The 15,102-nt window shown below is 38.7% G+C and overlaps 1 protein-coding gene across 1 annotated transcript; it reads left to right on the forward strand.

The window, feature by feature from the left end:
- The first annotated feature begins 3,407 nt into the window (after positions 1-3,407).
- Positions 3,408-4,394, forward strand: LOC140931838 (uncharacterized). The gene has a single exon (XM_073381559.1). It carries the CDS (start codon positions 3,408-3,410, stop codon positions 4,392-4,394), a length of 987 nt encoding a protein of 328 aa, XP_073237660.1.
- Positions 4,395-15,102: the final 10,708 nt, after the last annotated feature.

Genomic DNA, 15,102 nt, shown 5'->3' on the forward strand with positions numbered 1-15,102 from the left:
CAATGAAAGCGACTCTAGCAGCAGCACGAGCGATGAGGAAGAGCTTGGCAATGATGACGAAGAGGAACATGAGCAGAGAGACGTTGCACAGCACTAACCTGATAAAGAATCTTTTAATGATAGTTTCCTAGCTTTGAAAATTGTTGTCGTGGAACTGAACGCTTTCATGTAAATGCAGAACAAAAATTTTTGATACATTTATATACCTTTTGCTTGTTTCTGTATATGTACTTTTATTTAGTAATAAAACATCATGTAAACTCTTCATGAACTAAAATATTTCACGTGACCCCCCCCCTCCATTTTCTTTGGGATGGCCCCCCCTTTAAGCCGTTTTTTTGGGGGTGACCCCCCCCAAAATACCACCAGCCCCCCTACCTCATAAAAAATGAACGGTCCCTAAAGGAGAAAACGGAATTGATTCACGATCTCGACGAGAAAATTATTGCAGTTTGCAAGATGGAGGATATCAAAGAGGAAATTGAAAACGCCGAAGATTTAAAAATGCGTGTTATGGATGCGATCGAAGCTATTTCAATAGGAACAACGCCCACAACTCCATTTAATTCAAGTTCATCATCTAACCTCACTCAAGGAACCAACACCATTTTTATTCCTCCTTCATCAGCAAGCCAACAACAACCACAAGGAAATTTTGGGAAGGGAACAGAAAATCCAAAATCAGCTCGAACAAAATTGCCGAAAATAACATTGCGTAGGTTTAAAGGAGATGTAACACAATTTCGCACATTCTGGGATACATTCAAAAGTCAAGTTTATTCAAATCCTGGGTTAACGAAAATCGACAAATTCAGCTACTTAGTTTCGTTGTTGGAAGGTACTGCTTCACGCGCAATCGATGGTTTACCGGTTACTGAGGAAAACTATGACTCAGTTGTGGATATCCTAAAAAAGAGATTTGGCAAACCACAAAAGCTCATCTCCGCCCACATGGAAGAACTTCTAAAACTGAACATCTGTACGTTGGATAAACCCAGCCAGCTTCATTTTCTATACCACAAAATAAATGTTAACATTAGGGGACTTGAAGCTTTGGGAGTAAAATCTGAGCAGTAAGGAAGCCTGCTCATTCCAATTATCATGGCTAAACTTCCTGCCGAAATACGAGTACAAGTAACAAGGAATACATCCCAAGACGTTTGGGAGATCGACTCCTTACTCGATTTCATACAAGGTGAAATTGAAGCAAGAGAGTTAAGTGAGAAGATCAAAGCCGCGACCGAACAAGTTCAGCATCCATCCCCCTCAAGAAACTCATTACCAACAGCTGGAACATTTTTTGGTGCTACTTCAAACAAAGAGCTGACAGTTCCAAACTGTGTTTACTGTTCAGGAAAACACTTTTCTGCATCGTGCGAAAATCAATCAATCAATCCAGAAACGTGACAGAAGATGTTTCACCTGCATAGGAAAAGGCCACAACTTGGAACAGTGTGAAAAAAGCTGCAGAAAATGCGGTAGGCGAAACCATCATCAATCGATTTGCCCAGAATAACACAACAACCCTTCACTCCGTAAACCGCAAGAGAAGTCAACTCCCACTGCATCAGGGGATCAATGCGAGAAGGATGGAACTACAACAGCCACAACCAATGCCGAGAGTGCAAACCTGAAACGCAGCATTTTACTACAAACGGCCAGTGCCCTCGCCACAAATGAAGAAAGAACGAAATCAACTACCATCAGGATACTATTCGACAATGGAAGTCAAAGGTCGTACATTACCGAAAATTTACGTTCCAGATTACAGCTTAAATCTCTTCAAAATAAGAAGCTAAATCTAAATACGTTTGGCGAGTCAAAATTCAAGAAACAGAACTGCTATGTGGTGAATTTGCAACTTCAAAAGACAGAGTACGATGATCCGTTAACAATATCTGCCTTGACATTTCCTGTTATTTGTTGGCCTTTGGCTTTACCCTCAAACGTTTCTACGAGTTATGCGCACTTGGATGGTTTGGAATTAGCCGATGAGCCATGTACTTCTGCAAGATCGATTGATTTACTAATGGGATCAGACTACTATTGGAACTTTGTGACAGGGAAGATGAAACGAGGTGTCAAAGGATCCATCGCCATTAACAGCAAGTTTGATTGGCTATTATCAGGCTCGATTAATGGAGCCCTTGACCAAGGTTATGTCACATACTCTAATCTGATTATCGAAGGGCAATACCCTCTGTTTCAACCGAATGCAGATGATGTTTTAGCTATCAGTCTCAACGATTTCTGGGAGCCAGACTCAATTGGTATCAGCTATTTGTCAGCGAAAGAAATGTCAAAAACAAATCATTTGAAATCGACATCAAATGAAATGGAGATCAGTACGAAGTCAAGTTGCCTTGGAAGGAAGACATACAGCTGTCTTCCAATGGTTATCAATTATGCGAGTCGCGTCTACAATTCTTGCATCACAAGCTTCGTAAAGAACTGTCACTGTTGTCAGAATATGATACCATCATTCAAGATCAACTAAAGGGTGGAATCTTCAAGAAGGTGCGAGCCAAAGATTTGAAAAAGAAACTTACCTCGCAAAGCTATTATCTGCCACACCTAGCTGTCGTTTGGAAATACCGCGAGACTACGAAATTGAGAATTGTTTACGATGGATCTGCGAAAGCTTCCAAGCATGAAAAATCATTGAACGATTGTTTACAAACTGGCCCAAATCATCTCCCACACGTTTCAACATGTTGGCAAATTTCCGCAAGAACATTGTTGGCTTAACAGCTGACATCGAGAAAGCTTTTTTGATGGCTGGAATCCAAGTTGAGCACCGAGATTTCCTTCGATTTTAGTGGTTCGATGAACCAAAGTTAGAAAATCCGAACATAGTACACTTCAAATTCACACGACTCGTATTTGGGCTATGACCTTCGCCGTCTATTTTAGGAGCAACTATTTTACACCATCTTAAATTGCACAAACAAAGCAACCCAGAAATGGCCGAGCTCCTAGAAAAATCATTCTACGTTGATGATTTGTTGACGGGGGAGTGCAACGACCAAAAGGCATTCACCATTTACCAGAGAGCAAAGATGTTGATGGCTGAAGGCGGATTTAACCTCGGAAAGTGGAAAGCCAATTCATGAGATCTACAAAGGGCAATCACTGAGTCAGAAGGCGAGACAAAGTCAATTAGCGCACCAGTACAGAAGGTCAACAAACAAGACAATGAATCGCATGTCAAGTCAAACACGCAGAACGATGATATTGTCATGAAAGTTTTAGGAATGAATTGAAACTCTAACAGCGATGAAATTATCTTCAGCTTCTCCGAGTTAAGCAAATACACAAGTTCACTTCTGCTTACAAAGAGATTGATTCTCAAAGTAACTGCAAAGATTTATGACCGTATGGGATTTCTGTCACCCTTAGTTGTAGAAATGAAGATTCTTTTTCAAGAACTGTGCATCAACAAAATGAACTGGGATGCTGAACTGAACGAAGAATTACTTGAGCAATGGAAATCGATTCTTCAAGATATGAGCTTCATCGATTGTTATCGCATCCCTCGTTATTTCGTCCGCCATCCTGTGAATGTACAGTTGCATGGTTTTAGCGACACATCAGAACGTGCCTACGCCACGGTTGTTTATGTTAGAAGCACCTACAATGATGGTCAATTTGACGTTCGACCGGTTGTTTCTAAAACGAGAGTTGCACCAATCAAGAGACAGACAATTCCTCGTCTGGAATTGTTAGGAGCTCTAATTTTAGCCCGTCTCGCAAACAAGCTCAAGTCCCTTGGCACTGAAATTCCTATTGTGTTATGGACGGATTCTATGACAACACTTTGTTGGATTAAGAACAAGGGAATATGGAAACAATACGTTGGACAACGAGTTAACGAGATTCGTTGTTTAACTGCTAAAGAGTCGTGGAGACATTGCCCTGGAGAGGTCAACCCCGCAGATATTCATTCTCGAGGTCTAACCGCAAAGGAACTGTCCAGTAGCGAAATTTGGTGGAATGGCCCAAGGTTTCTACACCAGCCTGACAACCAGTGGTCTGAAATGACACAACCAGTGGAAACCGAAAACAAAGAAATTTTGAGAGAAGCGGGCAAGAATGAACCAGTAATTACGCATTCAATGGTAAACACATCCCCAAGCCACCAGGGAATTGACAGGATCATTGACATTGAGCATTACAATAATATTATGAGTTTATTATGCGTGACCACATATGTGATCAGATTCGTAAACAATCTCAAGACCAGCCAACGAAGCCAACGAAATTTAAAGGAATTGAGAGTGGACGAATTGAAGAACACCAAAACATTATGGATCAAGTCAGTACAAGCGTCCGCATTTATCAAGGAACTGTCTTTTCTAAACCGGAAAGACCGCAAAGCCACACCTCCTATTTGAGTAACACAATTTGGACTCTTCCTAAGCAAAGACCACACAATCAAACGTAAGGATCGAGTCAATAATGCTTCACTGCTCCCATCTACAAAATCTCCGCTTCTCCTACCAGCCAAGCACACCTTCGTAAGCCTTCCGGTTAAACAAGCACATGATCTGGTAAAACATTCAGGCATCCCTGTAACACTGACCACCTTGAGAGAACGATTTTGGGTTTTACGTGGACGAGAGACAGTGAAGAACATTTTACAACATTGCATTGTTTGCCGAAGATATGAAATAGCAACATGTAAGACCCCACAGTTCGCTGATTTACCAAACCATCAAGTTTCAGAAGATCCTCCATTTTCACACACTGGCCTTGATTTCACCAGACCACTGTATGTCAGAGGAAACCGCTCAAGGGTTGAACATGGCGAGCACAATCACGACAAAGTGTACGTCTGCTTGTTCAGGTGCACATCAACCAGAGCTGTCCATCTGGAACTGACTCAAGGATTAAATGTACAAGATTTTCTGTTACCTTTCCGCAGATTTGCCAGCAGACGAGGATTACCGGCCACAATACAATCAGACAACGCGAAAACGTTTCAATCTTCGAGCAAGGAAATCTGAAAAATCACCCGATCATCGGAAGTCTGGAGGTACTTAACCAACCAACATAATAGTTGGAACTTCATTGTGGAAAAGGCTCCATGGTGGGGAGGCTATTGGGAAAGACTCGTACGAAGTATCAGATCACCTCTCAAGATAGTTGTCGGCCGATACTCTCTGAGTTTCGATGAACTGGGCACATTACTAACAAAAGTTGAGGGAGTGATTAACGCTAAACCACTAACTTACGTTTACGACAACCAAGAATCAATTTCCTATTCTTTAACCAGTCCGACTCAATTTATGGCGGACGCATTACAATGAGTCCTAACAGTCAACATTACAAGACCGTGAGCACCTACAACTCTTTGACGAAGAGGTTAAAGCACCATCGACATTTGCTGGGACAGTTTACTTGTCGCTGGAGGAATGAATACTTAACTAGCTTACATGAACAAGCTGCGAAAGGTTCAAAGACCAGTAATGTCAATGCGAAATTCAAAGTCGGTGATATTGTTATTCTCAAGAATGATTTGGTACCACAAGCATTTTGGAAGCTAGCCAGAGTGGAGGAATTACTAAAAGGACAAGATGGATTTGTACGCACTGCTATTGTTAGTGTACTGCGTGGGACAAGTTGTAATTCCAATCAACGTTTGAGAAGACTTATTCAACATCTCATTCCAACTGAAGTACAGCCATGAAGTGTATCAAGTTTGAACTTTTCAAAGACTGATTTTTTTTGCAATGTAAATATTGCGAATTTTGAGCACAGAACTTTTTAAGGACAAATGCTTAAGTCACATTTATTTCATGTAGTTGAATTCACTGTGAAGAACAACTAGGGGGAGTGTCAAGAACAGTCACACTCTTTTCACAAGGCATTTTGTTATGAAATATTTAGTCACGTTTTTAAGAGGTTTTGTTTGTACAGTTCATCATTGATTTCAATTTGATTGGCACTTTTATACCTTTATCAAATTTCCTGTATATGTTTTAGATAGAAGTGAATTTTTGGGCATTCTTTAGGTTCGTCTCGATTAGTATTAAAGCGTTTAAATCGACAATGCGAGTGGTTCTTTTTACAATTTTATAAAAGCAGCAGTGAGATTTATTCCATTGCCTCCATCTTACTGTGAAACATGGGATTTTAGAACCAGCAGCAGAGAGTCCAGGGATGAGGTCATTCCCACACAATCTAAGCCACTTCCAAGAACTCCACAAACAAAAGGGACTGCATGTACCAAAACTACAAGTGGCTGATGAATGGTATGATTATGCTGGACTATACTGTGCAGTATTTATCATCATTAACTCATAATTACAGAGCGACATGGTATAGACTTTTCCAGTCATCAAGAGCTTTGAGATGGAAGATCATTCGACTGTTGATCCAATTGTTATTCACTCGTCCTGTATCTGATGCTACCTCGTAGAGAATCTTCAGCTGCTTTGGAAGAGTGAGCAAGACCAAGAGAGCTTCACTCTCGCAGATGACTCTTCAGGATATCCTGAGGAACCAAGAGGAAGGAACACTGATGGAAACCTATGATCCCTCAAAAGCTGTTATGGGGTGAAATAGTGCAAAGCCAAGATGGCCAAATCAAAAAACCAGGTAAGAGTTCAAGCAAAGGTCAACAAAAACTGTTATTCACCAACATGACTCTTCTGCTGAGCTGAGCTCTTCAGGAGAACCTGAAGAGTTTGCCAGTCTGTTCAAGGATGAAGAAGTACAAGCCCCTGTGGTTGTGACACCCAGGGTATACTGTCCCTGTGACCAATACTACAACAATGTTCCAATTAACAATACTGTGAAAAAGGTTGGGTCAATAGTAGAAGATCAGGTAACACTGCCCAGATCTGGATCGTGAGCATCAAGGTGAATCACAGTCAAACCCTCTCCCTTAAAAAGCCTTTAGCTTGCATAGTTCAAATTAGAAATAATATCTGATATCATAATTCAAGTGTAGATGTGTCTAATATAATTATAAATACAATTAAAAAATTTCTGTTACTGAAATTCAGATCCTTTGTACACTTTTTTCTTTCATTGTCCAAGCTGAAGCTCTGGAGAAGGGGACAGAGCCACAAGTGTGCTATGGGTCCAAGCCAAAAAATTTGAAGAACAGAGTGTGCCATTACTGTGCTATGGGTCCAAACAAAAGATTCAGAGTGGAGAGAAGAATTGGGTGTATGAAGTGTTGTGTGGGTTTTTGTGCTAACAAGTGCCATGACCACTTGACAGCTTGCAATTTAGTCAGAAAGAAAATCAAGTCAATCAACACCAACTTATCCAGTTGTAAACAAAAAAACTTCATTCAGACACTCAAAATGACAACAATAGACTTCTCTCAATAGCGAAAGCAACAATCCACAAGAAGCAATTTTGTGATTGGGCTGAAGCCTCCCACTGAGAAAGGCCTGTGGTTGTGCTGTGTTGCTGTTTGGCACTTGCCCTGAATCTGTGAATTCATAGCAATGGCTGATTCCAAAATATCGAGACCATTGTCATAAATCCCTTGTAGATTAGACCTAAAACCTCTTGCTAGAGATTTCAAACAGGTTTAATGACTGTAGAGTCATAGAAGTATGTGGAAAGTTCGGAACTCAACATGTTTTTTTCCATTGCCAGTGAAATGTGAAGAAGATCCTTTTGAAGGAGATCAAACAGTTGTCTGATAAAACAGAAAAAAGACAACACAAAGACATGAAATGATAATACAAAAAATAAAGCTGTTCAGCAACCCTCTTCTCAAGGTGAGTTAAGTCAGCCAACTAAAAGCTTCCTTCCAGCTAAAGAACAAAGTTTTTCCATGGACATACAATTTCTTCAAGCACACGTGCCAAACATCAACACAGTCAACTACTACAACAAAAACATGAATATGATGAAGTAGCACCGAGAGGATAAAAATCAGTTTTAATTGCCATTTGACGGGTCATCAAAGAAGAAATTGTAAGAGCCCAGCTCGTTCTGGTGTCAGTAATTGCAGTCTGCAAAGCAAATACCCTGAAATGGTGGCCCCAGTTATAGGATTAATTTAAATAGATGATACTTCCTATAAAATATTCTTGTAGTATTTTTAACATCCCCACAGTAGGGTTTTACTGTAGTAAATATTATTGTCTTTTATTGTTGTATGTAATTATTTTAAATCATTGTCTTTGAAAAGCTGCTATAAGGAAAGTCAATAAAGTGTGTATGTATTCTTTTTACACTTTATTTATTTTCTTATCTTTTATTATATGGGGTCAAAGACTTCTTTGCCCATAATCCATTGACCTCAGTATTCTCAATTGTTTTATTTGAAAGTCAGACATTCTAACAAAGAACCAGATCACTTTCAAGTTGCTTTCTGGCAAAGTGGTTGACTTCCTTAAAGAAAATCTAGAGAAGTATAGAGTCCTTCTGCTTGGAAGCAGGTGAGGCAACAGTATTAATATAGAAAACAATAATAAAGTTGTAGCACCTTTTGACTCCTTAAATTTAGTTGGGGTATCCATAGTTAGTAAAATCCAATTAGTGGCCAATTATCAATGCTGCGTTCTGATTGGTTAAGCTACTACTAGGCTACTGTATTTACCTGTGTATAATGCGCACTTATTTGCCATGAAATCAACCTAATTTACAGTGCATATTATACACGGATTCGGTGGCCTGGAGAGGAGAAAGAGCTTGGTTGTTTACAACTCAGTTGACACTCACGTGACAGATACTGAGAAACTGTCCTTCAAACGTGAGAACATCTTGCGGTTAGTCCCGGTGGTTAACTTCCCTTCTCCAGCAACTCCATGTATCTTTGAACAAACCATTTAAACAGGGAGTGAGAAAGCAGTGGACGTAAGTGGATGGCTGATGGAATTCACAAATTTACCGCCACTGGACGACAAAAGAAGGCTTTGGAGTAATTATGATCTGTTCGTGGATTTCACAAGCATGGAATGCCATTCTCTCAAAAATGATCACTGTCTCTTTCCTAAAGTGTGGGATCACAAACAATTTGGATAGATCACAAGGTGAATTGGTTTACTATTCAACAGAGAACACTGATGAACTTGATGATTCATTCATCGAAAATCTACAGGTATTTGCATCAGACTCTGAGACAGAATTTGAAGGTTTTGTTGTTTAAAGATGCTGAACATTTTACTTCAATCGAATGAAATGCGGTGGTGACATTCAAGCTACTAGCAGTGCTGTGACTAGAAATAATGTTTATGAATTAATGTTATGATAATAATTGACGTTGTGAATTTAGGTATATTAATAAGAACTTCAAGTTACAGCATTTGTAAAACATTTGACGTGTATTGAATAGAACATGAGTGAATCAAGCTAGCTTATCAGCAGAAAAAGGGATGACAACCTGTAACCACTCTTTTTTTTCTCATACATTATTGTAAGATAGGGCTGAGTCGCAAAGTAGCTGCAAAGCTTATCAGAAGTGGGTAAGGCACAGATAAACTATTAATTTACATTACTTACATAATATACAGTCATATACTTAAGTCATATCTAAAAATTATAGATGAATTGTCACCTTAAATTTATGTTTTGTTAATGAATAAATATTATAGGAAAATTCATAACCTGACTGGGAATTCCACATTAAATTGCACACGAAATCCGATATCGCATTAGTCGCAAAGCAATGAGTGCAATATCGGTTTTCTTGTGCAATGTACCACACAATTCAAGAGTCAGGTAATGGATTTTCCATGAATCCCATAACTGAGTAAAAGTAAGAAAAAAAACAGTGGTAATATTGTTTTTATCCTCAATGTGCTCTCAAGAAAGCCATTTCAAATCAACTGTCAGAACTGTCATTGCGTTGGCAAATAGCAAGCAAGGTCAGTCATACACATTTGAACCTTTGACAATTTTATTTGTACCTTGTGCTTGTTTCTACATCTGTTTTCAAACTTTTTAATCAAGCTTCACACTAACCTTAAGGATATATAATGGTATTTTAGTTCAAAACAAGGAACAACCTCCAGCTCCCTTTGAAAAACAGTTTTGTTTGTTTTTGGCTCCTCAAAAGGTGACAATGGTTTTGAAAACAATCTGAAATGACATCACAGAAAAAAGTGTTGTTCTTACCGCAAACATGTGGAATGTTCAAAACCTTGTGACGGCCCCAACCTTCCACTTGTCCCTTATGCTCGAAAAAAGAAAACTGCTGCTATACAGGCTTGGATGCCCATTGACTTCAAGTATTAGAAAAACATGGTTTCAGTTTGTTAATGTACACAATCCCAGTTTGTTTCATCATAACTGGCTGGTTGATTATTGTTTGATCTATCCGGTATTGTAAGTAAAGTAGAGCAGAATCTGTTTCTTGCACATGGGACTTGGTTCCCTGATAACGACAGCAGCTTTCTCATGTTTTTTTTTTATTATTATTTATTTGCCCATTGCAAACATTTTTTCTGTAGATTACATAGTATTTGTTATCGAACAGGAGATGTTAGCAAGAGACTAGAGCTTTCCATAGAAGACCCCCTCTAGCAGTAACAATATATATTTTACAGTTTTGTGATGGCTACCCTACAAAATTAATAATAGTTAACAAATTACTGGAGTGGTATGGTACATTCTTTCTGTTAATTATATTGTTTACTAGTACGTGTTCATAGAAATCTATGAAGTATAAAAAAAATTGATATCAAGAAAACAGAGGTAACATTGTTTTTATCCTGAACATGCTCTCAGGAAAGCTATTTCAAATCAACTGTCAGAACTGTCATTGCATTAGCGAATAGGGTGCAAGGTCAGTCGTACACATTCGAACCTTCGACAACTTATTTGTACCTTGTGCTTGTTTCTACATTTGTTTTCAAACTTGCTTTCTCATAGTCGCGAGTGAAAGAGGTTTTTTATGCCTCTTCAATAATTTGTACTTCAGTTCAAAACCATGAAAAACCTCCGGCTCACTTTCAAAATGCCATTGCTTGTTTTTGGCTCCTCTAAAGGTGACAATGGTGTCGAAAACACTCTAAAATAACATTGTAGAAAACATTTTTGCAGTTGTTATGTTAAAATTTGACAATATAGTCGACTCCCGATAACTTGAACCCTCACTAACTCGAAGCTTGCCCTAACTTGAACCAAAATCGATTTCCCCTGGATTTCCGTCATACATTCACTGTTATTTTACCCTCGGTAACTCGAATCCTCAATGGCTTGAACACTCGCTAACTCCAACCAATTTTTGTTTCCCCTCAGGTCATTTTCTATATAATTTTACCCTCGATAACTCGAACCATGTTGTGAGCCCTTAAAAAGTCAGGATAAAAGCTGTTTACGGGCGTCCGAAACATTGAATTTTGGATTTCCCATTGACACGTTGTAGGAGTGTACACTACTAGTGAAGGCTGATGTTGATTCTCACAGGCTAAGGTGAAGCAGCTTTTCTTTTCAAAACAGTAAAACACATGCTCTTTTTAGGATATGTTTTGTTTCATTACATTCCGAATTATAATCTAGCAGTATCTTTTAGTTTTCACTTGACATTTCTCCAATTTATTAAATGTGATTAAAATGTTCACCGTGCAGTAAACACTGTTTTTTACCTTACTCTCAGCTATTTTCTTCGAACTCTTGATAACTCAAACCTTTTTTGATTTCCCTTGAAGGGTCGAGTTATTGGGAGTTGTCTGTAGTTGTTACATATACAAAACCATATCACTTAGCCTTGTTTTCAACCCACAATTCCATGCTAAATACCTCCCTTTGTTAACCAAACAGAATTTGAGATTTCATTAAATAGTTTAGGCGATTCTAACAAGAATACAATTCAGCACCTTAGCAACAGTTAGTACAAGAAAACAGGTCTATCATTAAGAGGCGGGAGCTGGGGATTTCCCCCGGCTACTATAAACATGGCCTCCATCTAATTTCATAGGAAAATAGAACAAAAATAGAACAAAAAGAAATCCCTAGCTGTTTGATTTCCTGCCTAATTGTTGTATTTACCAGGAAATTAGAAATCTTGGTGATAGCCTTGAAGTTTGTGTTTATGAATTTTGTATGGCAACAGCACCAGCCTGAGAAAACTTAGAGTTACATCTACACAAAGATGTCCTTCTAAAAAGCTTCTTCAGAATTTCTGCTCTGAGATCTCCACTTTACAGTTATTTGTTTTTCAGTTTGGATATATGTTAGCAGAAATTGGGCCATGCCAGCTTGCACCTGATCAGAAGCAAAGTGTGATGCATGATAGCATGAATTTTGTAATTTTATGAGGCCTACTGAAGAAAGTTTTACATTCCTTTTGAAGTTGCTTGGTGCACACGGACTTAACTCTGGAAGCCATCATTCTTTGACATTTCTTGTGGGGTTTGTTGGGGTTTAAAAGAAAGTGCGAAGGAAAGTTTTTTATTATATAAACTGCAGTGTTTTACAAGGATTTCTACCACCGAGAAATGTGGTATCTGAACACACGTAAAAATACGATATTTTTACATGTGAAGATATCGATAATTTCACTGACATCAGGTTTGTATAGGTAATAGCATGATTTGTAGTGATATTTGGCATAAATACCATGCATGATATTTCGAAATTGTTATACGTAATTTCACGAGCCGTTGGGCGAGTGAAATTTGAGACAATTTTGAAATATCATGAGTGGTATTTTATGTCAAATATCACGTACAAATTATGCTATTATTTGTTTATACTACTACCCACAAAAGGTTTGTAATTTTCACATGTAGGTATTTCAAATTAAGCTGAAATGCCACTGTTCTAAGCCAATCAAATTGCAGAAATTTCTCATGTAGTGGTATAACTCTCTTAAATTGTACTTAAATTCGTTGGTGTATCATCGAAACATCTTCGGGTCTTCTCGAAAGTGCTCAGCAATCTTCGGCAATCTTCGGACATTTTCGCAAATTCTCAGAAAATGTTCGGGAACGTTTGTCTGGTCTTTGGGACAATTTGAAAAATCTTCGGAAATCTTCGGAAGGTGGTCGGAAATCTTCGGAAAATCATCAAAAACGCCGTCATCAGTATGTTTATATAATAAACAGAATAATACATGGACGCTTGGAGATATGGAATTTATCGTCTCGTGTTCACATTCGATATCTCACTCGTTCGCTGCGCTCACTCGTTCGATATCGAATGTGAACACGAGACGATAAATTCCATATCTCCGAGCGACCATGTATTATTCTCTATTTCATACTCTAATGGTAACTTACTTATTAGCTTGTCATGCAGCTGTAAAGGTAAGTATTCTCAGAAGATTTCATTACCCTTAATTCCTTGTTTGAATGTTCTTTTATACGTCAGCCGAGGATTTTTGTGCATCATAAACACAATTAGTGACATCTTGTAAAGAGGAGAAAATTTATGTTTTAAAGCACCTTAGACAATCAACAGCTGAATATTGTTTTCAGTAGATACCCTTCTCAATGCAATGTAGTTCACTGCCTTTTCTTTAATATCAGGTATTACAGTGGAACCCCATTGATACGGTCACCATGGGGTCAAAAGATTTGGCCCTAATAACAGAGTAACCTTTAATATTAACGAGTGTTTCTTTACAAAAAATGTATGGTCGTTTTTGTCGGACGGCCAAAAAAAGTAGCCGGAATAACGAAGTGATCGTATCACCGAAGTGGCCGCAAGGCGGGGTTCCACTCTAGCGGTAAAAAGGAGAAAGAAGCCACGAAACAAACAAACCAAATTATAACTTGCCCAAGAAGGGCAATGAAACAGAGACTCGAACAATTGTACATGAAAAACAAGCTTAGGCAGCACTTCACTTCCAACATAGAACCTCTAGTTAGTATGCAATAATTGTGTGAAAATCTTCAATATGTGTTGGTATTTTGTTAACTGACGCACGGATCAAGAAGTTACCGGAAAAATACAGAGCCAGGGAAGCTTTAATGTCAGCTATTACTAGTCATTATTAATATTATAAAAAACAGCCACAGGCACTTAACTGTGAAAACGACCAACCACTGATTAAGCTGAAATCGATAACACGCTAGCGGCACAACCTTCCACTATCGTTATGAAACTCCCAAATCGTTGCACGTTGCACGTAAAACGATTTTAAGAGACACAGGGGAGAAATACTACAAAATTACAAGTTACCTGCTTCTACCGCAGCTTTTCAAAACAGCGGCAGCTAAGCTTACTTACCTAAAAAAACAATTCTTTACTGTTGCCTGTACGCTTGGGTTTGAAAAGCACCATTATCTTTACCGTGATCTAGCTGTTGTTGTGTTGTCCAGCTGAGCTTGAAATGGAATACACCATGTGCATTTCATGTTCTGTCAAAGAGGTTACAAGGTCAGTCGCTTGAATCGACCATTTACCGAGGAAATTTATTAAGGTTATGACTAAAAAACCTCCGTACCTTAAGCTTATAACAAGCAAGATGTTTTCCCGTGTTCTGCTCAGTGATCCGGCAGCTGTAGCTGTAAGAGTCAAATCATTGGTGTCCTTTCTCACTCGCACTGTGTTTGCGAAAGCCTAATGCAAAGGTAAATGGACACATAAAGACAACATTTTTAACTGTACATTTTAAATCTTTCGCTTTCTTTTTCTGCAAAGGTCTGCAAACAGCAAAGGCCTTCGCCTGTCGTCCCATCGCTGAAGCGCGTTGTTCAGCTGAATGCTTGTAGCCAGTGGGTACAAAGGACTGGGAACGAGGTTGCACAGGACATCAACCGGAAGTGGACTTTTTCATGGTTTAAACAATTTTTGGTTGAAACTCCCTCCCTCCCTCCCGTGAACCATGTTTCATAGCCTACAGTCTACTATAAAGGTAAACCCTTTTGTAGCAGGAATTTTAGTCTTGTTCACGTTCATTGAAATAATGGAGACCATTTGTAAAAAGGCGTTCAAGAGAGCTTTCAAGTCAAATGGCTGCTAAAATTCTTAAGCAGGAGCGAGCTGAAAATTTTCATTTTTAAAAATTAGAAGCCTCTTCCATTTAACAGCAGTAAATGAATAGGGTTTTACCACCTGGTTAAGCTGCGTTTTCGCATGGGCCAGAATGCTGGTTATTTCAATAAAGCGAATAAACGCTATTCTTTTTTCATTAAGTTTTAAAAAAATTGCCTCAAGAATAGATAAACACGTAACGTCAAGTTA

Source organism: Porites lutea, chromosome 3 (genome assembly GCF_958299795.1).
Source record: "Porites lutea chromosome 3, jaPorLute2.1, whole genome shotgun sequence".
Classification (NCBI taxonomy): Eukaryota; Metazoa; Cnidaria; class Anthozoa; order Scleractinia; family Poritidae; genus Porites; species Porites lutea.

Bases quoted from the DNA above. Each gene is read 5' to 3' on its own strand.
- LOC140931838 (XM_073381559.1), top strand. From the start codon at position 3,408: ATGAAGATTCTTTTTCAAGAACTGTGCATCAACAAAATGAACTGGGAT.